Genomic DNA, 25,766 nt, shown 5'->3' on the forward strand with positions numbered 1-25,766 from the left:
AAGAGGATAGAGAATGATTGGAACAGCAGGGTGCATACACCAGGCTCATCATACACATAGAAATGCAGAACATTAGTGAAAAGATGTAGTGATTTAACATACAAATCTTGACCATGGTGTAAATTCAAAGATAAGATCGTGCGGTTAATGAAAATAATTTATAGACAAATTCTGAGAGGTAAATTATCCTGTCATGCCAGGCCCACGCTTTGGCTACTTGATCCCATCCATCACTAAAACATGGTTCTTAAAATGGAGTCTAGAGACTCACAAGGGTCTATGACGTGTCTGTGGCATGGAGTCTGAAATGATATTATTTTTACATTATTAGTACTGTTGTTATTTTTTATGACATTTTGTTATTATAGTTTTAAATCTAATTAAATGATTTCTTGAATTTAATAGGTTTAAAATGATGCTGGTTACACAAATGTGTTTCTCCTAAGTTGTCTAATTTTTTTTTTATTTAAAAAGCAGAATACCTTAAAAATAAGCTTTAAAATGTCTTGAATCTAACTGATATTTAATACAACTAGAAAAAGTGTGTTGAAACAATGTCTTTTATCGCAATGATTTTACGCACAGAGTTCAAAAATAAAGTGAGTTAGAACCGACAGTGGCAAGGAAAAACTCCCTGAGACATCGTGAGGAAGGAAACCCATCCTCTTCTGACACCGGATAGTGAGAATATAAATCATTACTCTTCTACAAGTGTATATTATACAGTCACACAATGCTAAGTGTGTTGAAAGGATATTCAGTATGAGTGTATTGGGAATGGGATGAGCATAGGACAGTCTTTATGATTACAGCTGCAGTTCTTAGGTACAGATGCAGGTCAGACTTCTGATCTACTGAAGAAAGGGTGAGATGTGAGCATAAGCCTGCTTTTGGGAGGTGCAAATCTTTACACACTGGACACACATTACACATTGGATATACACACTGGACTATCTACGGAGGTATTGTGAAACTTAAGGCAATATGCAAATTAAGTGTTATTGTGAACCTTGGTAAAGTCAGGTGATGGCTCCTGTCATTAAATATAACTTATGTTCTGAATGTGTTTAATATTTAAATATTTGCATTACACACCCATGAATCTCTAGGATTCCTGAAGGTTGAGTTTCCTGCTTGTGTGTTCACCCTGGTATAGTGCTCTCTACTGTATAGAGCCCATTGAGGGCGCTGTGTGCCTATGGAACATCTTCCGGGAGGGGCGTGGCCTAGGGCCACTCCAGAGCCCCGCCTCCGCGGATTGATTGACGTCTGCCCTTGAGCTCGCGAAACCGACTGCTCAGGCGAGCGTGGCTCAGTGCGATCAGGGGTCCGTGCGTGCGTGCGCGTGCGGGATGAAGCCGCGCTGTTGCGTGTTTGGATAGAACAAATGCGGTTGGATGTTTAGCGTGAGGATGAGTTAGGAGTGAACACAGCTCGGGAACACAGAGACACACGGTGTAAAGTGGAAGCTTGTCTCTGTATCTCAGGACAGGACAGGTTCATGGACGCCGGGTGCTGTGTGTGTGCGCGCGCGCGTGTGCGCGCGGTGAGACTGAGAAACTAGACAATGTGGAGAACACACGGTGCTTATTCAGCGTTTTCTTGCGTTTTCATGCGTTTTCTGGTGAAGCTCAGCCAGTAATAAACTTCTCCCTGAGCTCTGGACTTCACTGGGAGTGTTTCACCTCCTCCTGCGACTAATACACCCAGTACACCTAACTGCTGGATATGTGCTGAGATGAGATCTGGCTTTAATATGAAGGCGGGAGAGCTGTGCGTGAAAAGCTGCGGGTGAAACACGCACGATGGAGAAGGCAAACGGCACGCGCGCACCGCAGCAGCCTCAGCTCCGCATCAACGTCCCGAGTACAGCCAGGGAGAGAGTGTCCAGGTATACCTCCCACTTTCACCTCAATTCTCATCTATCTCTTCAGTATCTCTTCAATGTCTCTTCAGTATCTCTTCAATGTCTCTTCAGTATCTCTTCAATGTCTCTTCAGTATCTCTCAGGCGACCTTGTTATGGAAAAATACAAATGTCAGTAAAAAATTAACAATGTTTTATAGATTTACAACATCCACAAACTAGATTTCTAAAATTGTTTGTAGTGTACAACATTTGACCTTTGACCTAGGAAAAGGTAATATACATGAGAATGAATATTCCCATGGGTTGGGGGTTCGAATCCCGCCTCCCTCGGGGGTTCCCTCTGGGTACTCCGGTTTCCTCCCCCAGGCCGAAGACATGCTCTGTAGGCTGACTGGCATTTCCAGATTGTCTGTAGTGTTTGAATGTGTGTGTGTCCTGGGGTTGGCACCCTGTCTATTGGGCAGAGGGGGTCTATTGTCCCCTGCTTTGTGCCCCGAGTCCCCTGGGACAGGCTCCAGGCTCCCCGCGACCCTGTGTAGGATAAGCGGTACAGAGAATGGATGGATGGCTGGATGGACAAAAGCCTATTTCTTACATGAACAATATACTATAACACTCCATTCATTCTGAGTTCTGTTTTTAACTCTTTTCATTCTGAGTTCTGTTTTTAACTCATGAACTGAGAAGAAGAATATTCTTCTTAGTTAAATGATTGAAGTTTATCCATCAGTAAAACATTAAAAAGTTGCCACTTTTTCATTGTGAGATTTAGGTCACACTTTAGGTGTTTACTTTTAACTTACTGACTCCTACCTTAAAATACAGGGTGTCCGAGATGTCCATTTTTATTTAATGAGAGTAAAAATACATATATTATGTATTATATTATATACTTAATTTTGTATTTATTATTTACAACATATGATCTACAACATATGTTCACCTTTACACCCTACGCATTTTCTCAGATACTGTATCATGATGTTGCTCAACATATTATTCTCATTGGTTTCTGACATTTTGGACACCCTGTACATAAAATGCCTAGATCAGGGGTGAATATGTACAGTATAGTAACTGAGATGATGGTAATATGTGTACATTTTGTAATCACATCTCACAAGACACACTTGCTTTCTGAGGAGAAGCTAAACACCAACGCCAGCCCGAGTTCCTCCCGGTTTTAGTGACGGTTTTAGTGACACATCCGTCTTCCCAGATCACTCTTTTAAAACACAGCTAAAGAGACACTACAGGTGAATAGAGTACTTTTTAAATATAGAATAAATAATAATAAATATTGCAATCAATCTTCACCAGTTTATTACTGATAAATATTTTTTGTATTGGATCTTTTTTTCAAAAAAAAAAGTATGTTTATTTATGCCAGTGAAGCTTCATCTAATTAAATATGCATATATTTGCATACTTAATAAAATGAAAAATCTAGTCATTTGCTGTTAGAATTAAAATATTTATTTATTTGCTGTGAAGTTGCCCTCAATAGAAAGATTGTTTGTTGGAATGTCATTTCTTTTTTGTTTAATCAAGAAAAAAAAAACAATTTTATGCCATTTCCAGTATAAAGTCTATCATAAATTCAACAATAATCAATATCTTGGAAAATTCCTCTGTAATATCCTTTTAACTTGAAATCAAATTTCATTAATGTAGATCATCTGCAAAGAAATGTTTGGCTTTGAATATAGAAAAAAATGATTTTGAGAAAACCTGTTTAAAAATACATTATACTTTAACATGGTTTCCACTGGAGTTAGTAGTGTTTATAAGAGAAGACATGTTATAGATGTAAAAAAATCTGAGAAATTATTGTCGTGATCAGCTTGTCCTTATTACCAGTAGTGTCTTAAATTAATTGCTAAAATGTTCATTTCGGGAGATACTAAGCATATTGTTACTTTGAGCTGTTTGGCTTTTTAACTCATCCCTCAGAAACCTGTATTCCTCCTGATATTATCTTCTCGTAGCTTAGTATTCATAGGTACTAAAAGTCCAAATTATGGTTGTATTAGCTTAAAAGACATGATGTGTACCTAGGGACAGTGTGGTTCTGTCCCAATAGCATACTACCACACTAAATAATATGCTAAAATAGTGTTATACTTATCGTTTGGGACGCAGCCGGTGTTTATTATTTTATTGTATAATTAATTCTGATTGCTCGGCTTCTTGCTTGTACAAACAACCCAAGACCAACGCACACTGTTAATAATCTTAATATAAATTACAATAAATAAATATTAGTGAGGAATATTAACTTAAAGCCTTATGTTCTGGTCTAGCACTTTTTACATTTTTACTAACATTGGTGTACATGAACTTTAAAAGTTAAGGCTGCTTTACTTGGTTCGATTTTGTCTTGATAATGCTGTTGCAGAAAACAGTCACAGATTTTGAAACGTTCCTCGGTTGTGTTAAAATTCTTGGTCTTGGATTACTGAATACGACGTGTTTAGTGCCTTCGTGACCAACAGGCGAGTTCTGGCATTGTTCAGCAGTGAGTATCTGAAAAGTCACCAATAGCAGGAGGTCATCTCTGTGTTGGATTGTAGATTTATCATTAGAGAATCTTATTTGTGTTTTAAATGTGAACATAAAAGATATTGCATATTTTGCCCCAGAATTTGACCAAGGTTTTACTGCCATTACCTCGTACAGCGTGACAGGCAATACATTTACAATACTGCTGTTATAGCACAGTGTAAAGCTGCCTTTATATTTATTAGAGATGCACTGATGAAGTATTGAGCTAATAGTGGCCTGAAATACTAGATAAGTATCAGATCCGGTACAGTGTGATCTCCCATTTGCAAATCCGTAACACTGTGTCTGACACATCTGATAAAAAAGCTGGGGCTGGAAGCTAGGTTATATTTATTGTTTTATGACTGAAGAATTCAAGCACATTGCCTGACAAAACACAGATAATAAATGTAAACACGGGATATCAGCTGTCGTATCTGTATCTAGTATCAGCTGATGCATAAAGCTTCATTAGTTTAGTATTTACATTTTCCATGCAAATGGAAAGAAATGGCATCATTGTGTTTGTAATGTATGTCTTACAGAGACTATGTTCAACTTGTTGCTACAAACTTGTTTAAATGACTTTTTCCACTATTTCCACTCTAACCTGAGTACACACCTGCTTCCAGCCAGCAGAAGGAATTGGATCTGGACCTGTGAATAAATTTTCCAAAAGTATATGTGAGATTTCTTATAACTGAGACAAGTATTAGATCATATATCTGACATCTGAATTTAAATTAAAAAAAAAACTGTATTGTAAAAACTGTTAAATCAAAAGAACAGCCATTATTAAATATTAATAGAACATGGGGAAAATAAATATTTAATAAATTTAAATAAATATTAATAGAACAGTGGAAAAAAGTCCATTTTGCATTACTTCTTTACATTTCGTCTGTTAAGATTTCTCTAAGATTTACATTTGTTGTTGTCTGTTGCTTTTAGCCAGTTTCTCAGTGTTCTTGTCACAGCACAGTTTTTGTCCAAAGCTGAATAAGTAATTGATGTTGGTGTATTTGTCTTCACCCTTCTTTGTGCACTCTCTTATTGAACTCCATGTCTCCACAGCGTGGATCCGTATGGCTTTGAGAGGTCTAACGACTTTGATTACGAGTCCTATGAGGAGCTCATGTCCGACTATTTGGCTGTTCTCACTAAAAGGTCAATCAAGTGGTCAAAACTGCTGCAGGGGAAAAGACGCATCGAGAAGAATCTTAAACGTGAGTGTGGGCTCTTAACTTATTTAAAGGCTCTGAATAACATGTACCTACAAACTGACCTACCTGTTTAATACACCATCACTATGCATAGCTTTGTATATTTGGTCCATTAGCCCCATTTGAAACTGTGTTTTTTTTTATGGTAGAGCAGTGGTTTACAGTGCTGTGCTTGTTTACGTGTTAATTGCGTTGATGAAGGACTTGGTAATTGCCTGATAAGTGTGTTGGAGTAGGGACATGCTTTTTTTCCAGCTTATTTTGAGTAGAGATGGGTCAAAAGCCCATCAACAGTCAACTACTCTATTACCGAGGTTCAGATGTGAGGTATTTATGTAGATTTTCATCTGTTTTGCAAGCTCACTACATACACAAACTGCAAAGTGACCTTGTACAAAGTGCAACAGGATAACATGGTTTAACAACAGTAATACTGACCCATAACAGAAAGCATCCGTCACTTTCAATGATCGACTACAGACCCCGAGAATGTCTGCTTGTGAAAAAGCAAGTAATATATATTGGTTGCTTTGAGAGGAAACAGATAAGCATTTTGCCTCAAATTATGCAAGTGTTTGTTCTCATTTTTCCCCTAAACTACAGACAGATCATGCTATGGTTATTCAGCTGCTATTATACTCTATTGACAGCTGTTTTTAGCAAGACTACTTATGATGATGATGATGATACATTATCACAGTGATGTTTTCCAGTGAAGTGAAAGGTTAGTTATTTATGTAGTTGATGAATTATTAACTGCTATATGCTGCATTCACACATCTCCATGAAAACTTTAGGCTGTTGGGAGAGGGCCATAGCTCGACTCGAAAGCCTACAACATTATACAGTCCTAACCAATATGGAAAATGTGCGAGACCCTAGAGAGAATGACAGATTACACTGATTTTTTTTGTCCTGGATTGTCTTAATGACATGTTAAACCCTCCCACACCCACACAAATGACATGATTTGCCTAAAATTAAACAATACACACCGTCAGATCTCGACTCTTGGAACCTGGAATATCACAGAACAAATGAGATCAAAAGAAACATGGTGGGCAGCAGTTCAGCTCACCTGTCATTGTTTATGGGTCTTTCACACATGATGTCAAGGTTGAGTTTTTACACAAAGCACTGTTCATAATGCGACATGCTCACTGGCAGCCTTTTTTGGTGCCATTGGAACCGAAGACGGCCGATGACAGGAAGTCTGAGAAATTTTTGTTTAAAATCAGAGTGTGACCTGTTTGGTTCTATTTTGGTTCTATTTTTGGCCATATTCACATCTCTGACTGTAACATGACTGACAGAAGGAAATGTAAGCAATAACAAGATATCCATCAAAAAACAACTTTGTTATGCCTCCCCCACTGAGGTGTTGTCCTACCCTCCAAGATTCTCATTAACGCGAAATCTCAAGATCGATTGGTTGAAAGTTTGTAGGATTTTATATGGAATTATCACTGTAACCAGCAGATGATGAATAGATTTTGAATTGGTCCAAACAGAGTCAACATTACAGCAAGGTCGTATGTCTGAAATAATTTTTCTTCCTGTTTGAAGTATATTTTAAGGCTATTTCTGTCATACAAATTAGTAACAAGAAGGACTAGACTTGTGGCAGTGGTATCCCTGTCGACGCAGTTGGCGTCGAGTTCTACTTTTTATTATGTGTCCTCATGTTCCTCGGCTATTTCCCTGTTACTGCAAATATTGAGAGCATCTGTTATGGACTATTTCCGGGCTGCTTGACTTCATTATTGAAGTAGCCCTTGAATGGCCTTTCTAGAGGGTAGAAAGAGATGCATGCAGAACACAGGGACTGGGAACCCACTATCTTTTTTTGGCACTAATCATGACCTTGTATGTGTCCCTCACAGTAAAGCGTTATGTACGGAAAGGGATCCCAAACGAATACCGAGCTCTGATCTGGATGGCAGCAAGCGGCTCCCAGGAGCAGATGGAGAAGAATCCAGGCTACTACAATTCACTCCTCCAGGCGCAACATGACCCTAAACTCGTGGAGACCATCCGCACAGGTTGGTATGACCCTCACCTCATGATCAGGAGACAACTACGGGTGGAATATTTCTGACAACTACGGGTGGAACAGTGTGAATCTGCTCACTAGTGGATGATATCAAATAAATTTGTTTAGGCAAACTTCTACAGATTATGATGGACTTGTTAAGAAAGAGATGTTTCTCCTTATTCTATACTGGCATAACATAATGTTACCAGAGAATTCCTCATCATGATATGCCAGTATGTCTTTAAATGGCAGCTGATGGCCACCAAACAGCAAGAAGTGATTTGGATGACACTAACTGATCCTACTGGCTCTCATTTTTCACTGAAACGTAGTATTTGTATTCTTTTGACATTGAGCACACGCCTAGACCAGCACTTTGTCCACAGATTTGCACAGGACGTTCCCAGACAACGTGCAGTTCCGGAAGACGGCGGAGCCGTGCCTGCAGAAGCCCTTGTATAACGTTCTGGTGGCGTACGGACACCACAACAAGGCAGTGGGATATTGTCAGGTAAAGGATTTTCCACTATAAACTTTGATCTCCCTCCTTTGCTGATTTAGGGTAAAATGTCCCGCTGTCAGCTGCATGATGGGCACATGACCTTCTCATGGGAGTACCAAAGAAGTTTTAGGTCCAAGTTAATCTTTGAAGCGAAGATACGGAAAGATTGACGCAGGTTTCAGGATGATGCCATTTAGTCAACGTATAGTGGTTGTATTGCAACATACTCGTCTGGTTTCTGGGTGTGTCAATGTCCTGACGCACAAAAAGTCTTTTGCATTGACAGTCAACATTTCTGTAGCACCTGACATCAGATTTGCAATTTGCAAATTCACAAATTTGCCTGCTGTGAGGCTTGTTCCTGTTGAACCTAACCTCGATTTTCCACTATTTTTCATTCTTCATGAAACTTCATGAAACTTTTTTAGCATTGAAGGCAAACTTTCTGTCTGGTTCTATGGTATCCTGTGATTAGTGTTATGATGTGTTCTGTTGTCTTCCTGCTTCTCAGTCCTTCATAATTCCCGCTCTTACAGGGGATGAACTTTATTGCTGGGTACCTCCTCATCATCACCAAAGATGAAGAGAAGTCCTTCTGGCTGATGGAGGCTTTGCTAGGCAGGATACTTCCAGGTTTGTGCAATTTGAATTTATTGCAAATCATTGAATTGATTTGAATATATGTTGCACGATTCATGTAATAAAATGAGGGCTGCAACTAACAATTAAGTGGCTAGTAAATTGTCTCTCTATTTTGTTAATGTCACTTGTTTCTCACAAAATAAAAACAGCAAATGTATCAGACACATTTTTTACAAAATCAGATCACACCAGGACCACACACAATCACCTCACGCTATCATCGGACCTCTGCTTTTTTGGTTTGAATAACGATTATAATGGAACATCTGTCTGGATTTGTACAATTTGACTTAAACAATCTTGAAGGCTTAAACAATCAAGCAAACATTTGAAGGTGCAAAATACTTTCGTGACACGAAGGTCAATTAAACAAAAAAGCAGACATTTGTTGGTTGTATAGCTAATCACCCCCAATACTTGGCAGAACCACATTTGGCTACAGTTACAGCTACACGTCTCCTGGGATATGTCTCTATTAGCTTTGCACATCAGAAGCGAAAATTGCTCAGTATTGGAAAGAGAATTCAAGTCTTGCAGCAGATTCAGATCTGGCCTTTGACTGGGTCATTCTAATACTTTCAGGTTCTTGGTTTTGAATCACTCCAGTGGAGCTTTGGCAGTAGAGCTGGGCAATATGGACAAAATCTTATATCAGAATATGGATAATTTCATATGTTAAAATGATAAATATCATGATATATTATGTTTTATCTAAAATTCATGAAAAAAATTATCTATACAAAATAACTACATGCATTCATGAGGCTGTGGCGTACTTTACAAATGACCATTTTGTGGTCAGTGTCTGATTTGTTATACCTAAACCACGCCCAAATGACAGAAGTACATCCCTTTTTAGGTGCAAGTTCCTCATCTTTCAGTTGGGCTGATGCTTGTTCTGTGTTGGAGTGTTGTGGGGGGTTTTGCTCTATATCACACTCCTCAATGCTTGCTTTTGTTTTTGTTACGGCACACCTCTAGTAGTTCCTAGTTTCGACCTTAGTGACGTGAATCAGCTACCAAAAAGTGGGTTTCGCGACACGAGTGAGGTACAAGATATAGGAACATATCTATCAATAGACACTTTTCTATCGTCCTGTTCACAGCCCTGTTTGGCAGTATGATTAGGGCCTTTTGTCCTTTTGGAAGGTGAACCCTTTACTCCAGTCTCAAGTCCCTTGCAGACTAGAGCAGGTTTTCTTCTAGTGTTAGATTTGGCTCCATCTTGCCCTCAACCCTGGCAAGTTTTGCAGTCCCTGCTGAAGTAAAGCATTCCCACAGAATGATGCTACCACCAACATGTTTCACTGTGAGGATGGTGTTCTTAGGGTGAAAAGCAGTGTTGGTTTTATACCAAATATAATGCTTTGTGCCAAAGCCAGAAAGTTCAGTTATGGCCTCATTAGACCAGCGAACCCTTTTCCACATTTTTACTGAGTCTCCACCATGCCTTTTGGCAAACTCCATATGGCATTTCATATCACTTTTTCAGTAATGGCTTGCTTCTCACGGTGGTGAGAAAAGCTGTGAACAGCTTCTCCATTCTGAGCAATGGCTCTCACCAGTCTTGTTTGCTTCTCTGAATAATTACCCTGTTTACCCTGTCACTGACTTTTGGTAGCTGCAGCTCCAGCCTCACGGTGAAAAGGGTGAAAAGCAGTGTTGGTTTTAAACCAAATATAATGCTTTGTGCTAAAGCCAGAAAGTTCAGTTATGGCCTCATTAGACCAGCGAACCCTTTTCCACATTTTTACTGAGTCTCCACCATGCCTTTTGGCATGAGTCTCCACCATGGATCAATCAGGATACACCAAACGTAGCGTGGTGGTTGTGCCATATTCTTTCTGTTTTTTAGTAATGGATTTATTGTTGTTCCAGGGGACGTTTGGTGTATCCTGATTGATACTTTTCCAGAACTTTGTCCCAGACTGTTTTTGAGAGCTCCTTGGCGCTTGTATGATACGTTCTCTAACAAACTCCGGGGCCTTCCAGGAACAGGTGTATTAATACTGAGATCATGTGACCCTATGTGCACATTCAACTAGTTAACTAATAATCTGGCTTTTGATGACAACTGGTTGCACCAAAACAAATTTATGGGTTTCATGGAGTGAATATTTACATAATCACAACTTTTTATGTTTTTTTATTTGTAAATAATTTTGCACTATTGATTATCTGCCCACTTTAATATTTTATTAAATAGTTAATTCTATATTAATGCAATATAATTGCAATTAAGTCTTTCAGTTCCAGGTTGTCACACTATAAAATGTGGAAAAGTTCCAGGGGTGTGAATACTTATGTAAGGCTCTGTCTGTCTGCACACAAAATATCAATACAGCACTCTTTCATTCATAAAAGACGCCAGTTAAAACATGGCACAGTTGCATGCACTAAATAGCACTGTGCATGGAAAGAACAGATGAAATGAATTTGCTTAGCAAATGCAAACGACCACTGCACCGCAATTACTTCAATTCTCCGGTTGTTATTCTGTATATTCAGGTTACTGTACACTCACTGTATCTTTGGCTGGAGCTGCAGCTATGAATGTGTTTGCATGGAATAGAATGTGTTTAGGTGACCTGTCCAGAGCTATTCTCAGCACCTCATCTCGTTTCCTGAGCTATAAATAAATCTAGTGTCAGGTCACATGATTCTGATCTGTTCAAATCCTGTTAGACACCAGTCACACCCTGGGAGAGAGACATGTCTCACACTGTACACGCCGCAGTTGCCTGCACTCTCATCCACATTAATGTCCTATCCTGTCACAACCCCTATAATCCTCTAGGCAAATGTTGTACAGGAATTATGTTAACATAAGTACTGAATGTGAAAGTGTAGTCTAAATTACATATCTATTATACAACCAGTGTTGGGGTGTACAAATCTCTGATAGTGTGTGTGTGTGTGTGTGTGTGTGTGTAGTCAGACGCTTTTCTTTCTTCACTAATAGCTAAGTGGCATTGTTGATTGCCTCATGACATTAGGAGATACACAAGCAGACAACACCATGGCTATATCAACTGATGTAGAAAACAATTGAGCTATTTTACCAGAGCAGAATAAACAATCAGAAACTCTTTATACTGCATGTCCAGGGTACTGAGGTACTGGACCTGGCAACTCGACTTAACAGCATTCAACAAGAATGCAAAACCATGATATGATATGCAGTTTGGTGCAGCCTAGTCCGAATCTGTCTGATACCTTTTGTACACTATTCAGCCCACAAGCTTCAGAATCTTGTCTTTAAAGATTATTAAATTTTTTTCCCCCTCCACTTTCTTCTCAGTTTGATCTTGCTAGTCCCCACCCCTAGTGGTGACATGATAGAAAGCATCTCACCAAATTTTGCTCTCTTGGCCTCCTGGCCGCACCAGGATTGAAACTCGCGATCTCCCAACACTAGGGTAAACACGTTTCTGTTGCGCCACTTGCGAGTCTATTAGCAGAAAGTTTCGTTTGATGCAGTTAGTGGTGAGTAAACAACACAGTCTCACATGTTTGCTGACAGGTTACATAAAAAGGTTTGTGGTTGATCATCTGCCATGTCAGTCAACCACCCTCTTCGCCATGTTTTTATTTTTACCCAGAGGAAAGCGCTAACGGCTCTCTTCCTCATACATGAGCTCGCAGAAGTCCATGATTGGCCAGTAGTGCACTGATTGACAAGGGAGAGTGTAATGCAGAGGGCAGGACCACAGACTTCGACTCCTGACTCCTGCTTTTCCATTGCACCACTTGGGAACCTGCTTTGACCAGGATTATTGATGAAATGTACCAGACTGTAGTAAATGTTAGAAGTCTGGCTAGTGAGACAAGGTGAAATCTGACAAGTTCCAAAACTCTTAAACGATGCATCCACTTGTTAGACGGGCGTGATTAAGACGACAAGGTTTATAAGCTCAACTAAGCTGTTTGTTTTTAAATTTGAATACTGTTTGGTCTTTTATGAGCTCTTTATTGACCTTTCTTTCCACTGCACTTAACACCCGTACAACGCATGAATGAGCAGTCTCGCAGCTGAGCTCCGCTAACTCTCCACCCCCTTAGATTTCTACACACCAGCCATGTTGGGCCTGAAGACAGACCAGGAGGTGCTGGGAGAGCTGGTGAAGGTTAAAGTGCCAGCTGTTTGGCAGGCCATGGTGGAACACAACGTCATGTGGACACTGGTGGTGTCACGCTGGTTCATCTGCCTCTTTATTGACATCCTCCCTGTAGAGGTAAGAGTGTGGACATCATGTGCAAAGTGAGAAAAACACAAGATGGGATTAGGATGTCGAGGTGATGTGATTTGTTAAAGTGAGGAAGAAGAGCAACCAATTTGAAACTTGTGTAAGCAAACAACAATCCTGCTTGATGGTAACAACATTGTACAGTAACAGGAGTAATATATGCAGAAAAATTGTGATATAGTGTAATGTTAAAAATCCTGAACCTGGAGTCTTTCTGCATCAATATATTTAACTGGTTGCTCTGAAACAAATGTTAACCTCAGGACAGATTTATTAAAGGTAGGTATTAAAGGATTTTTTTTTTTTTTTAAAGTCAGAGCACTTTTTGTAATTGTTGATGAAGTTCTCTCAGCATTTTATCATCTCTTAATGAAGAAACTGTACAAATTATGTTGACAACCAACGTGCAGTGAGTCAGGACAAAGAGCCAGAGTTTTATTATAAAATGTTACTTTCTGTTTTTACTTTCCAAGACTGTTCTGCGTATCTGGGACTGCCTTTTCTATGAGGGCTCTAAGATCCTATTCCGTGTGGCGCTCACTCTGATCCGTCACAACCAGGCCCTGATCTCACAGGCTCGGAGCCTCCCAGACATCTGCGACTGTTTCAAACAGATCACCAAAGGAGCCTTTGTGGAGGACTGCCACCCGTTCATGCAGGTATGACTACACATTATGAGCTATGGCTACACAATATATTGTCTGTTAGTCAATACCTCAACATTGTCCTTGGCAACACTGATGTGATCCAAAAAATGATTTTGGTCAAATTAATTAAGAGTGATGTCTGATATATGGGTATATAATGTCACTCAGCGACCGTTTTATCAGTTCACTTTGTAGCATGTTGTTGGTATAAACAATTTGTCAGCCCCGCTCTACCTCATCCATCAGTGTAAAGGGACAGAGCAGATATTATTTGACATGGTAGTGCGTGTTGTATCAGGTAGAATAGCTTTCTTGGGATTTTTAAACACTTTATTATCTACTTACCTTGTAGGTGTGAGTATAGGGACCGTAGCTCTTTTTTTTTCACAGTCAGTGTGTATTGATCCTCTAAACCTCTTTACTTGCATACATAAGGTAAATAATTAAAACGAAATCTTTTATTATGCTTTATATTTATTTACACATTCTAATCACTTTAATCCCTGTAAGCACAGTCTTCTTGGAAAGGTTTGGACTGTAGAAAATGTTTCAGTTGCAGAGGCTACACACTTTTTTTAACATAGGTTTACAGGCTTTAGTCATCATAACACTTCACCTCATGCTTGTATTCCTCTTTTGTGGCAGGCTTCCTAATTTTCTGATCCAGCTCTTTTACTGTCTCTCCTTGCAGAACATTTTTAAAGAACCTGGAAGCCTCTCCATGGCGACCATCACCAAGCTGCGGGTGGTGTGCCGAGCACGGATTATGGCTGAGGAATCTTGACTCACCCCTAATGCTTCAAACATTCCAGACTTGTATTTGCACTGTCCTGTTATTATTTTTTTTTTTTTAAATCTGATGGCTGAAACTGTTCATACGAACTATATCCTGTATAGAAGCTCAACACTAAACTACACTACAGTGAGAAACCAGGGTCATATGCTTTAGTCAATATTACATCCAGTACGCTCCACATTTGGACTTGCAGTCAATGAGCTGAGTGACATTTTTTTTTTTTGGTCACAATTGGTGATGGCACAAGTCTTTAAAAGTATGAGCATGATGTAGCCTTTCCTCCAAAAGCTTGTACAGTTATATTTTGGTTACCTTGCACATTTCTCCAGATAGACCATTTTTGGATCTATCAGATTTTTATGACTGTTGCTAAACTACTCTGAAATGAAGAGCTCGGTACTGTTGCATTATTACACTGGGTAATTTTTTCAATTATGTTTGTGAAATACATGTTAAGTTGTTGGTACAGGCAATTTTAACTGTAAAATTAGTTCTCATCACACCTGCAATCACTTTATAAACAAGAGAATGAAGGGTTTCTTACAGTGATACAGTGCTGCAGTTTCTAATGAACTCTGTGTAGTCAGTTTTCTAAGTGGACAATATTAAAATAATCTGGATTACAGTCAGGTCTTACATGTGTGTGTTATTTATTATGTACCTAAGGCAACCTGATCCCAGATCATATTTTCAGAGTGTAGAGGTGCCAACAGGAAAATCCTAGCAAGCAGAAAAAATTAAATTAACAGCCTAAATGTTAAAACTTTTATGGGTTGAACTGAGATTTAACTGCAATCTGCAGAAACGTTTAAATTTATAAGCAACCAGCTGAGTGTCTAAGCTTCCTTTATACAACTGCTAGACATAATCTAAGGACACTAAAAAAGGAGAAGATTAACATTTATGGAAGGAGTCTCCAGTGTCATGACGTTTATGCTCTAATGCAAAATGCATAATGCATATTATGCTCTAATGCAAGTTCTTCATCTTTCAGCTGCTCCCATTAGGGGAGCACACAGCGGATCACTGGTACACGTATTTGATTTGGCATAGTTTTTACACCAGATGCCCTTCCTGACGCAACACTCCCCAATTTTATCTGGGCTTGGGACTGGCGCTGGAAGTGCATTGGGGTTGGTTCCCTGGCTGGGAATCGAACCCAGGCCACAGTGTTAAGAGCGCTGGGGCCTAACCCGTCATCCTCCAGGGACCATCTGCTACAGTTTCTTGTTCTATTGGCAGATAATTTTGCTTTTTTCTAGAAATAAATGCGTAATATTAGCAAAATTATCTTCCAATAGACCGAGACTGTTTCAAGCTTGAAATTAGTAAACATGTCTAGAAATAGGTTTTAGTAATCTTATATTTGGTTTGTTGATAATCTAGTAATAGGAAATACTAGATAAATGTGAATATATTCAAGATATTTTCACTTGTCATGTTTGCAGCGTAGTGCATACTGGCACCTCTGCAGGTGAGCTGGTATGATGCAATGTGGGTGGTCCAGTGGAAGATTTACTTCAACGTTATACATAAAAAAAAAAATGTTCCCCAGTCAACAGTTTCTGTTTGTTTAATTATGGAACAACAGGACAAATAAAGTGTTCACCTCATTTATTGGCCTCACCACGCATTACAAATATTCTCTACAAAAATAAAAGATCAGATCACTGCAGTTATAGATGAGCAAACCATCAACCAAAAGAGATTAGACAAAGCAACATTTTTGAAAAAGCGTAAAGTCTGCTGTACAGTATACAATGAAGGGGAAAAAAAATCGGAACTGCAAAGCAAACACATGCACCGAAATTAGATACTTTCTTTGACTTTTGTCCTGTTCAGTATTTCACCAAGAAAGGTTCCATTATGTGCTCGAGAGAATGATTATATCCCTGAAGATAATTTCAGAGTCCTCAATGTTCTTTACACAGACAGCTGCTACACCCCACATTACGTAACTTCTCCCCCTTAAAAGCATCTCCAGTTAGGTTCTGCTACAGGAGCTGTACAGTTTTCATATATTGTAACATGAAAACAAATTAAACTGCATCTGTGGCTTAGTCATTATTCAATTTGCTTTGAGAAAACCTCAATTTTAGAACCTTATAGAAAGTGACTAGTAACTGTAGCATGCGGAGTCAAAGGTCACGACGTTAATTAGTATCAGTGGGTGAGAAAGTAAAATAATAGGTTTGTACAGACGATCATGGTTTTCCCTTTTTCACTGGAATCTACACAAAGGTTAAAATGGCTACCATTAAAAAAAGAAAAATCAAAAACAAAGTGGAATATATCTAGATGTAAAAAAGGAGTTCATACTAACCCAATCCATTCAAGGCCTAAATACACACTGATACTGAGTAAGATGTCTTTGGTCTTTGGTGTGTCATGCCTAAAAATGTGAAACGGGTCCTAGATGGTGAATCATAAGAGGTGTGTTTTAATAGTTACCAAAACAGACCAATGACTGAATATATCAAATTGCTGTCAGTATGTGCTTAAAAGATGCAGTTTTCTAAACACGCTGAGAGCTTTCACATTAATTTCAGCGTAAAGTTCTTACACCAACCTGAGAAGGTTTACTTGCTAAATTTCTCTGTGAGAAAGAGCGACAGAAAGACAGCATGAATAAGATCCAAGCCCTAATTCAAGCTCCCTAACTGGGAGAAAATACGAGACAAGTGCATCAATTATTTAACCTGAGCTTGTAAGCCTTTTGTCATTCGATGCCGTTATCCTCAAGCCTAGTATCAGTATCAGTCTCTCTCTCTCTCTCTGTCTCTCTGTCATACACACCAAGACACACTCATGTGCTAACTCCTCTTCTGTTCTCTCAAAATCTGTTAAGTCTTACAATTCTCCCAATTTATTGTGGTGGGTCAGAGCTCAGGTCAGTCCACATCCCCAGCCTTGAATCTTGAATATCTGTGCCATGAAGGCTGGATAATTCCATAGTAGCGATGTTTGGAACTTCTTAGCTATTTTATAACTTACATGGTTACTTACAAACTTACAGGTTCCATGCAAGTACTTATTACACATAAAAACCATTTACGAATGACCTCTTAAAAGTCAGTAGATGTTAGTACAAAGAGGTCATCCATGATCAATAAAACACAATTAAATGATAAACGGGATCTAATTAAATAAGGCAAGCTAAATTTTGCCAGACTTCCATTGAATTTTTCACACGTCACTAATATAGAATGTGAGCTGTTCCTCCAAATTACGCAAATCTTTGATGGGAGGCTAGAAACTGATGTCTTTTGAATCATATGCCACATTCAAATGGGGTCATGTATCAGCCCATTCTTCTGTTATTCACTACTTAAGTTTAGCTTGTGGTTGATCCTGTGTAACTACTCTGTAATTTTAATCATACTGAAGCTTTTCTTATGGATTTACCAACACAGCTGAGGAAAATGTTGATATTCCCAACAGTTTTGTCTTGTTTCTAATGCCATTCTGCCTTTACATTATCTGCATAAAAGCCTTAACGGCTATGCACTAGCTAGCCAAAGTGTTAGCTTAAGTCACTAGCTAGCTTTCATGCTTGGTATCCATATTTCCCAGTGGCCTAGCATGCCTAGTCTTCTCTTGACTTCTACTCTATTTGAATGCGGCATCACTGTTGATAACATGCAAGCTAGCTAGCTAAGTGCAAAGGTGGCTGATACTGATAATTAATAACGCTCAGTAATGGCATAATGCTCAAGATAAATAGTGCCAGTGTGTAACCCCAATACATCACTGCCTGTTAACTTCCACCGGCAATGATCAGCTTTCAACTTGGATGTAGCTACTTCTGATGAAACGTTATTTTTCCCCATTCGTATTCCAGTAAAGCTAAGCTTTCCTCAGCTACATCTGAATGTTCTTATTCGATATTCCAGAAAGCTTTTACATCACCGTGGCAACCACAGCAAATCAGTGAAACCTGCGAAAATTGTAGACAAACACCCTTTTGCTGGATATTCACCTCCACCCTCTGTAATCAGGCTTCTCAACTGTCCAATCAGTGGCCTGCTTCTGAATACGAAATATTACGCTGCATTTAATTTGGAAGTAGGAAGAAATTTTTATCTAATTTTCAAGCACATCACATTCAAGCTTACAAATCGTGGAAAAAACACAGATGCAGCCATGACAGCACTTTTTGTTTGCTTTTTTTTTTTTTTAATAAGATAACCAGCTAATGTACTTTCTCAAAACAGCAAACTGTATGGTCAGTGTTAGAGATGTAACCAACTACTGTGTCTGTGTTGATTGATCATTTTATTTACTGTTGACGGTGTGAGCGACCAAGTTAACGACATCATATGCTAAACCTGGGGTTGAGGAGACCTTCCTGACTTTCCAAATAGGAATTCCAAGTTGAGGGGGCATTTTCTTTGGTTTTTCCTAGTCAGAGGAGGGAAATTTCGAGTTAGGGTTTATTCTCCCAAGGCGAGGTTTATTGGTTTAGGGTTTATTGGATTACATGGAAACATGGTACCAGAGTGGCAACACTTCCTCTCTGTATTTAATGAGGAATTACTGGCCCATATTTTAGGTTTACATTGCCACCTACTGTACAGGAGTCACAAGTGACCCCTGCAAATCTATATCTCAACACTCGGAATCAGTCAGTCAGTCAGTCAGTCGGTGAAACAGAGCCGGTAGTAATATTTAGGTGGCCTTTTTTCTTATGTACTCCAAGAGTAGAGGCGTGAATGAAGATAAAGGTTTAACAACCCGGAAACAAGAAGTACTCAAACTCACACACACACAGTATAGTCCTATACAGACAATAGTGGTTTAGATGGTCTGGTAGCCTGCGTGACTCCTCTTCCTGCCGACCAAGTAAGCTATGAGGACTATGAGGACGAGGCCGGCTAGGGAGGCACCGACAATGATGGGCACCAGCATGCTGTCCTTCTGCATTCGACATTCGTCGGCTAAACAAACAAAAAAAAAGCACATGAGAACTAGGTACTGCGTTACAGAATTAGAGTTGCATTATTCAGCCTATTGACTACAACACTTTGGATATTGTTGAATCTGATTTGTCAGAAGGTGTTGGTTCATTTTCTATAACAGCAGATCTGGCAGTAGTGCAGGCTCCAATGATCTCACAGGTTCATATTAATGCACTTGTTCTAATACCTTATTGTAACTGTACAAAATTCACTTGTATAGTTAACGCTCCACATAAGACTAATAATAATAATAATAATAATAATAATAATAATAATAATAGTGATTAATAACAGTAATTACTGGTTTCTCAGTAACATGGTGAGCTGCATTTTTTTTGTCCTATTATCTTCAAGAGAGACAAAACAGAGAGGCTGGGGAGGTTATGACTGTTTATAGCTGCTATAACTTGGTACGCTGATGTTCCATATCATTAAATGTAACTATAAACATATAAATAGTGTGATGTGTTCGTTAATGAAAAATATGTACTGCTATGAGATAAGAAGAATAAAACACTATGGGAATCACGTCATAGACACCCTTCAGCACCACAACTGCTAGTGATGAGGGTCCATGATAATATTTGGTGTCTTAATTATCATAGCCTATCTTATATTTGTTACACGCACACAAGTGACTGAACACAGCTCTGAGAGTGACACAGATCAGGTTAAAGGGGTGTACCTGGTCCAAACTCGTTGTTGTGGACGCCGAAGGGCTGCACCTGCAGGTCGAAGGTGTTTAGAGAGAAAGTGCTGACCACAGGAAGAACCTCCTCAACACTGCACATGTAGGAGCGGCCCAGGGTTCCCTGCATGTACTGTAGACTGCTGTTGCTGACGCTGAATAGCTCTAAAGAGACCGGCACACACACACACAAACACACACAAATCAAACTATAATCAAGAGCTAATTGTTATTACATTATACGTTATTGCATGGGCTAACCACTCACATGGACACATGATTTTAATGAATAAAACACACATGCTTGCTCTGTGACGGTGCATCAGTTTTAAAATTGAACCAAATTACATTCCAGTGTTTTATCGGAAAACTGACTGAGCAATTAGGAAGCAAGTCATACGTCACATGATTTTCAGTTATGTGTATATACAGGTGACTGACTCGGCCTGACTAAGTACATTGCATTTCTTTGCCATTTTTTTATTTAAAAAATGGCTGTAATTCCTGAACTGTTAATGCAATATTTTTGTTAAACTCCTTGAATTAAAGTTGAAAGTCTTCACTGCAATCGCATCTTGATTGCTTCATTTCAAATCCACTGTGGTGGTGTTCAGAGGCAAAATTACAAAAACTGTCTCACTGTCCAAATACTTATGGACCCAACTGTATGGGTATTAAAACACAGGTGTTTTATAATACACTGTATATTAAAAAAAGGTTTTATGAAGACAAACAGTGGTTTTATGTAAATTATGGCTGCTAGTATCTTCTGTATTGTATACTTTAAGCTCTTGTCGAAGCTGATGAAATTAATTTTTGTCTGTGCTCTAAGTCCATTAACAGCGTTTTCTTTTACTTTGACTTTCTTACACAATGACAAACTCTTCCCTGGAACTACAGCATGCCGTTTTCAAGTATCTGTCATGTAAAATTGTGCTACTGCCCAAAATGGGGCTGAACTGTATCTGTTTTTCACCCTCTGGTAAAGAAATAAACTGCATCCATTTTGGTGTGAAAAGGCTTGATGTCAGTCAGCTGCATGGATCCATATGTAAGATAATATATTGTAAAGGAAGTGGAAGTTCCTTATCAGTAAAAACGTACAGTATTAGCTATTACAAGGAGCACTATGGTACCTTACCTGACATATCTTCCCAACTGGCAGACATATTCAAGGTGCTGAGATGATATTTATTGGTGGTGGAGTTCTGTGGATATGTGGATAAGACATGTGTTAGAATTCATTGCTGTGGAAGACAGAGGAAGTGTGAGGACGGGTTTGTGTGAGTGTGTTTAAGACCCTCACCAATGTGAATGCGAAGCTGAGGTTGGCGAGCTCTCCAGTCAGCAGCAGAGTAGCACTTGTGGATTCACATGACCCAGAGATATGCGTCTTATTGGGCTGCACGTTCGTTATCACCACAATAGTCTGGAATTGTGTTGAGAGTCAAAGTTTAGCCAATCACTTGTGTTCAAAACACACTCACTATTTATACTCACGACATGAGGTATAACATAATGACATTGTAGAACTTACAGATACTACACTATGCTGTCAAACATACGGTGTTAAAATGTGTTTTGATACACTTACACTATATGGCCAAAAGTTTGTGGACACCTGATCATCACACCCATATGTGGTTCTTTCCCAAACTGTTGCTACAAAGTTGGAAACACACAATTGTATCGAATGTCTTTGTATGCTGTAGCATTACAATCTCCCTTCACTGGAACGATGAGGCGCAAACCTGTTCCAGCATGACAATGCCCCTGTGCACACTTCAAGCTCCATGAAGGCATGGTTTTCCAAAGTTGGAGTGGAAGAACTCGAGTGTCCTGCACAGACCCCTGACCTCAACCTTTGGGATGAACTGGAACACTGACTGCGACCCAGGCCTTCCCGCCTGACATGACGTCTGAGCGGTGCCTGACCTCACTAATGCTCTTGTGGCTGAAAATCTACTGGAAAGCCTTCCGAGCAGAGTGGAGGATATTATAACAGCAAAAGGGGGACTAAATCTGGAATGGGATGTTCAGTAAGCAAACAGGAGTGTGATGGTTAAGTGTCCACAAACTTCTGGCTATATAGTGTATATTAGGCGAGAAAATGTTGGAGATTGGAGTTTTTTTTGCTTTTGCACATGTGATTATTTAGAAAATTTGAATAGTATTAAAACAGTGTACTCTGTTCTGATGGCTCAAGTGCACACATCTGATATTATGAGGATCCCCAAACATAAGGTGATTTGTATGTCTATTCCCATAAACTTTGTTTATATTGCTAATAATTGACGTTGCAATGCACGTTATGCCAAGGACAGTTACCACTTTTTTTAAAGACTGATGTTCTTACTGTGCATGTGTCCTTACTTTATTCTGAGATTTGGAGAAGTATGTTACATTCAGCTGCAGCCCCATTCTGGCCAGAAGACAGGCCGTGCCGGTGGAGTTTTCAACGCTGTAGTTGCCGCGCTCAGGTTTGGTTGGGGTGATGGGGGTGGCTGTGGTGATAGGGGTGGTAGTGGGTGCAGCAGTGGTGGTAGGAGTATCAGCTGAACAAACAGTCTCTGAAGTAATGCGAAAACAACACGTTATTTAGCGCATTACACCATTTACATCACGCCAATACACTAAGACTTTATATAAACTTAAAAATGATGTGCAGAGAAACCATTATCTGTGCTTAAGACATACCATACACATCACATATCACAAGGTCAAGGAAACAGCATTAAGAAAACACCACTATCACTATAAACATTATAGTGATTAACAGCACTACAGTACCGTTAGTACTCAGGTTGGCGCTGTGCATGTAGGCCTGCATGTGGAGGTTGAAGAATGTGATCGTCACTCCAGGGCCTCCCAGATTGACTGAGCTGGGGCTCAAACACCTGTAGGTGGTATTGAGCTGTGCTGAGATCGGAGAGGTGTTTGTAGTCAACACCGTAATATCTGCACAAATAAGAGACACTCACATTAACTTCAGCCAACAGTCACTTGGTCTTTTTCCAATTTTTCCCCCTTTTTCCAGTTTCAGTGAGCCTGTGCCCACTGTAGCCTCAGATTCCCGTTCTTGAATCACATAATGCCGTTGTAACTCGTCTGCCTCAGGGTTCAACATGCTAGGCTTTCATGGATGCTTTTCTGCTCACCACAGTTGTAAAGAGTGGTTATTTGATTTACCATAGCCTTCCTGTCAGCTCGAGCCAGTCTAGCCATCAACAAGGCATTTCCACATGCAACACTGCTATTCAGTGGAGGTTTTTTTGTTTTCTGCATCATTTCAGTGTAAACTCTAAAGACTAATTTGTGTGAAAATCCCAGGAGTTTCTGAAATAATCAGACAGTGTCTGGCACCAACAACCCTGCCAAGGTCAAAGGCACATTTTTTCCCCATTCCGATGTTTGACGTTAACAACGACTGTAGATCTTGACCTGCATGATTCTTTGCATCGAGCTGCTGCCACATGATTGGCTGATTAGATAATTGCATGAATGTGCAGGTCTTGCTAATAAAGTGGATGATAAGTGATAACAGAGGTTTCACAACATTAAACGTAACCACAACATGCCATTCTTTAATTTATATAGAAAAAAAAGCAATTGCTGGCAAATTGCTGTAGTACACGAGGGTCCCATCACTCAATCGCTATTGCTGATTGTTTTCTTAGAACAGCACGCCCCATAATGTGGTACTCTTTACTTAATATTAATATATACTTCATTATAAATGACTTAGGACTGCGACTCCTAAATATACCTTATTAAAGCTCTCAGAAATGTACTAATCGTGAATTCTCTGAACTCCTTCCTGAAAAAAACGCACTTTATTTGAGACAATTATGGAGCAGAATGCAGTACAATGATATTGCATAACAGAAAGGAGGGTTTGGTGTTTCATACCCTTGCTGGTGGACTGAGGAAAGGTGGCACTGTCACTCAGGTTGTAGGTCAGACTAAGGTTGGCCACGTGATATCTATGGCCATCGTTGGAGAACACCAGGCCCAGAGAGTGACCATCACCGAAGGTGGCCAGCAGGTCCGGAGAGTCTCCTTCACAGGAACTGCCATTTCCCACTACTGCTGATCCCGGGAGCGGCACAACTACAGTTTTCTGCTCACAGGAAACACAGACACGCATATTAACAGTGCTATATTTAAGTGAAACTAGGAAAAGCACTTGACAAACATGCAAAAAATTACATTTCATTAAAACTGCATCACACAGCATCCTGTTTAAGTACTGTCATGTGTCAGTTAACTGTCAGTTAACTGTCATGTGGTCAACATATTCGAATACAAAGACATTAACTGGATCTGTATGAAAAGTAAGACTTTAAAGTCCTTTCTTAGAGTCTTCATAAAGCCTTCATAACACAGGCCTAGCTTTACTTTTAGAAAAACAAATATTTACAATAACGCATATTGCTAACTCAGTTGTTAAGCCTTCAGTTGGTGACGTAAGAAACAGAAATGTCAGTCACATCTGCATAGGATGATAAGGGATATCTCGTAAATATGCATGTTATGAATGTTTTCTAAAGCCCTAAAGTGGAATCAGTTAAATAAATATTACCAAAACAGTATTTGTATGGAAAAGCAATGTTTATTCATGTTGGTCATCTTTCCCAATGATTAATAAAGTGGTACCAAATAGCACTACATACTTATTAATCATCAGTAATAATAATGAAGCTTTCTAATTAGCTCACAGCCCAGTTGACATTGTGACTCATTAATCACCTCTTAACAGAATGTATATTTGCTTTTAAAATTAGTGTGGGTGTGTGTGGGTGTGTGTGTGTGGGTGTGTGTGTACATACTGTTCCATTGGTGATGGGGTATGTGATGGTGAAGTTGGCTGAGATGTCTGCTTTGATACAGGTCGAATTTCCATTCTTCACTTCAAGTATTACGGCATGCGCTGCAGTCAGCCAGCCTGTAACAGAGAGCGTCATAATGATTCCTCTTCCTTCTTTAACGAAGTGCGCAGACTTGGACACCAGCACAGAAAAACGCAATTAAGTTTAATGACCACAGGAGGGCAATACAGGCCTTGACTTAAGCTGAACTGCCTCGTCTAACACTAAATGGAGGTTTTAGTGAGTGAATAATGAACACTATATTGCACTGTTTCATGTTTTCTCTAACAAAAAAAAACATTAAATTAAATATTAAAGAGTTACATCAAAATAATTCACTGCCAGCCTTAATAGTGGTGGCAGCACACACAATAGTTTAAACATTTAGTGTTTCCTACAGCAGTGTAACACAATAAAACACAAAGTAAAACACAAGTGAAACACATGAAATATTACATTCTTACAGGTTATACAACTGTCTCATTTGTCCATTATTTAATATATTTATGCTTTAATTAATACAAGATGTTAGATATTACTGTATATTAATTTCAATTAATATACAATATTTGAGGGATATTGTATGCACTGATATACTAACCATAAAGTTTAACATTATGAACCCTGTGGGCTGTTTTAGGGTTTTTTTTTTTTTTTTTTGACATTGTGAAAAGAGGGAATGTGTGTTTCCCCTTTCCAGTTCCACTGTGAGGACATTACATACAGCAGAATGAAATATATAATAGA

At 39.2% G+C, this 25,766-nt stretch overlaps 2 protein-coding genes across 2 annotated transcripts in view; one reads left to right on the forward strand and one right to left on the reverse strand.

Annotated features, from left to right (window-relative positions):
- The first annotated feature begins 1,267 nt into the window (after positions 1–1,267).
- On the forward strand, positions 1,268–15,130 carry grtp1a (growth hormone regulated TBC protein 1a). The gene is made up of 8 exons (XM_026932304.3): positions 1,268–1,891; positions 5,488–5,639; positions 7,520–7,678; positions 8,058–8,182; positions 8,710–8,806; positions 12,878–13,050; positions 13,536–13,721; positions 14,401–15,130. The coding sequence occupies exons 1-8, from the start codon at positions 1,806–1,808 to the stop codon at positions 14,491–14,493; spliced, it is 1,071 nt and encodes a 356-aa protein (XP_026788105.2). The 5' UTR covers positions 1,268–1,805; the 3' UTR covers positions 14,494–15,130.
- A 974-nt stretch (positions 15,131–16,104) lies between these two features.
- Positions 16,105–25,766, reverse strand: part of lamp1a (lysosomal associated membrane protein 1a) — a 12,909-nt gene continuing 3,247 nt past the window's right edge. The window contains exons 2-9 of the mRNA XM_026932227.3: positions 24,981–25,096; positions 24,061–24,271; positions 22,942–23,109; positions 22,525–22,721; positions 21,458–21,580; positions 21,293–21,359; positions 20,149–20,316; positions 16,105–19,442 (exon numbers count right to left, since the gene is read on the reverse strand). Coding sequence (XP_026788028.1) covers positions 19,303–19,442; positions 20,149–20,316; positions 21,293–21,359; positions 21,458–21,580; positions 22,525–22,721; positions 22,942–23,109; positions 24,061–24,271; positions 24,981–25,096 — 1,190 coding nt within the window. The 3' untranslated portion in view covers positions 16,105–19,302. The remainder of the gene's footprint in view (positions 19,443–20,148; positions 20,317–21,292; positions 21,360–21,457; positions 21,581–22,524; positions 22,722–22,941; positions 23,110–24,060; positions 24,272–24,980; positions 25,097–25,766) is intronic.

Source organism: Pangasianodon hypophthalmus, chromosome 26, assembly GCF_027358585.1.
Source record: "Pangasianodon hypophthalmus isolate fPanHyp1 chromosome 26, fPanHyp1.pri, whole genome shotgun sequence".
NCBI lineage: Eukaryota > Metazoa > Chordata > Actinopteri > Siluriformes > Pangasiidae > Pangasianodon > Pangasianodon hypophthalmus.

Excerpts from the sequence above, each read along its gene's own strand:
- grtp1a (XM_026932304.3), top strand. The coding sequence starts at position 1,806 with ATGGAGAAGGCAAACGGCACGCGCGCACCGCAGCAGCCTCAGCTCCGC. Across the intron at positions 7,679-8,057 it reads CGTGGAGACCATCCGCACAG|ATTTGCACAGGACGTTCCCA; the intron begins GTTGGTATGACC and ends CTTTGTCCACAG. Across the intron at positions 8,807-12,877 it reads GCTAGGCAGGATACTTCCAG|ATTTCTACACACCAGCCATG; the intron begins GTTTGTGCAATT and ends CCACCCCCTTAG.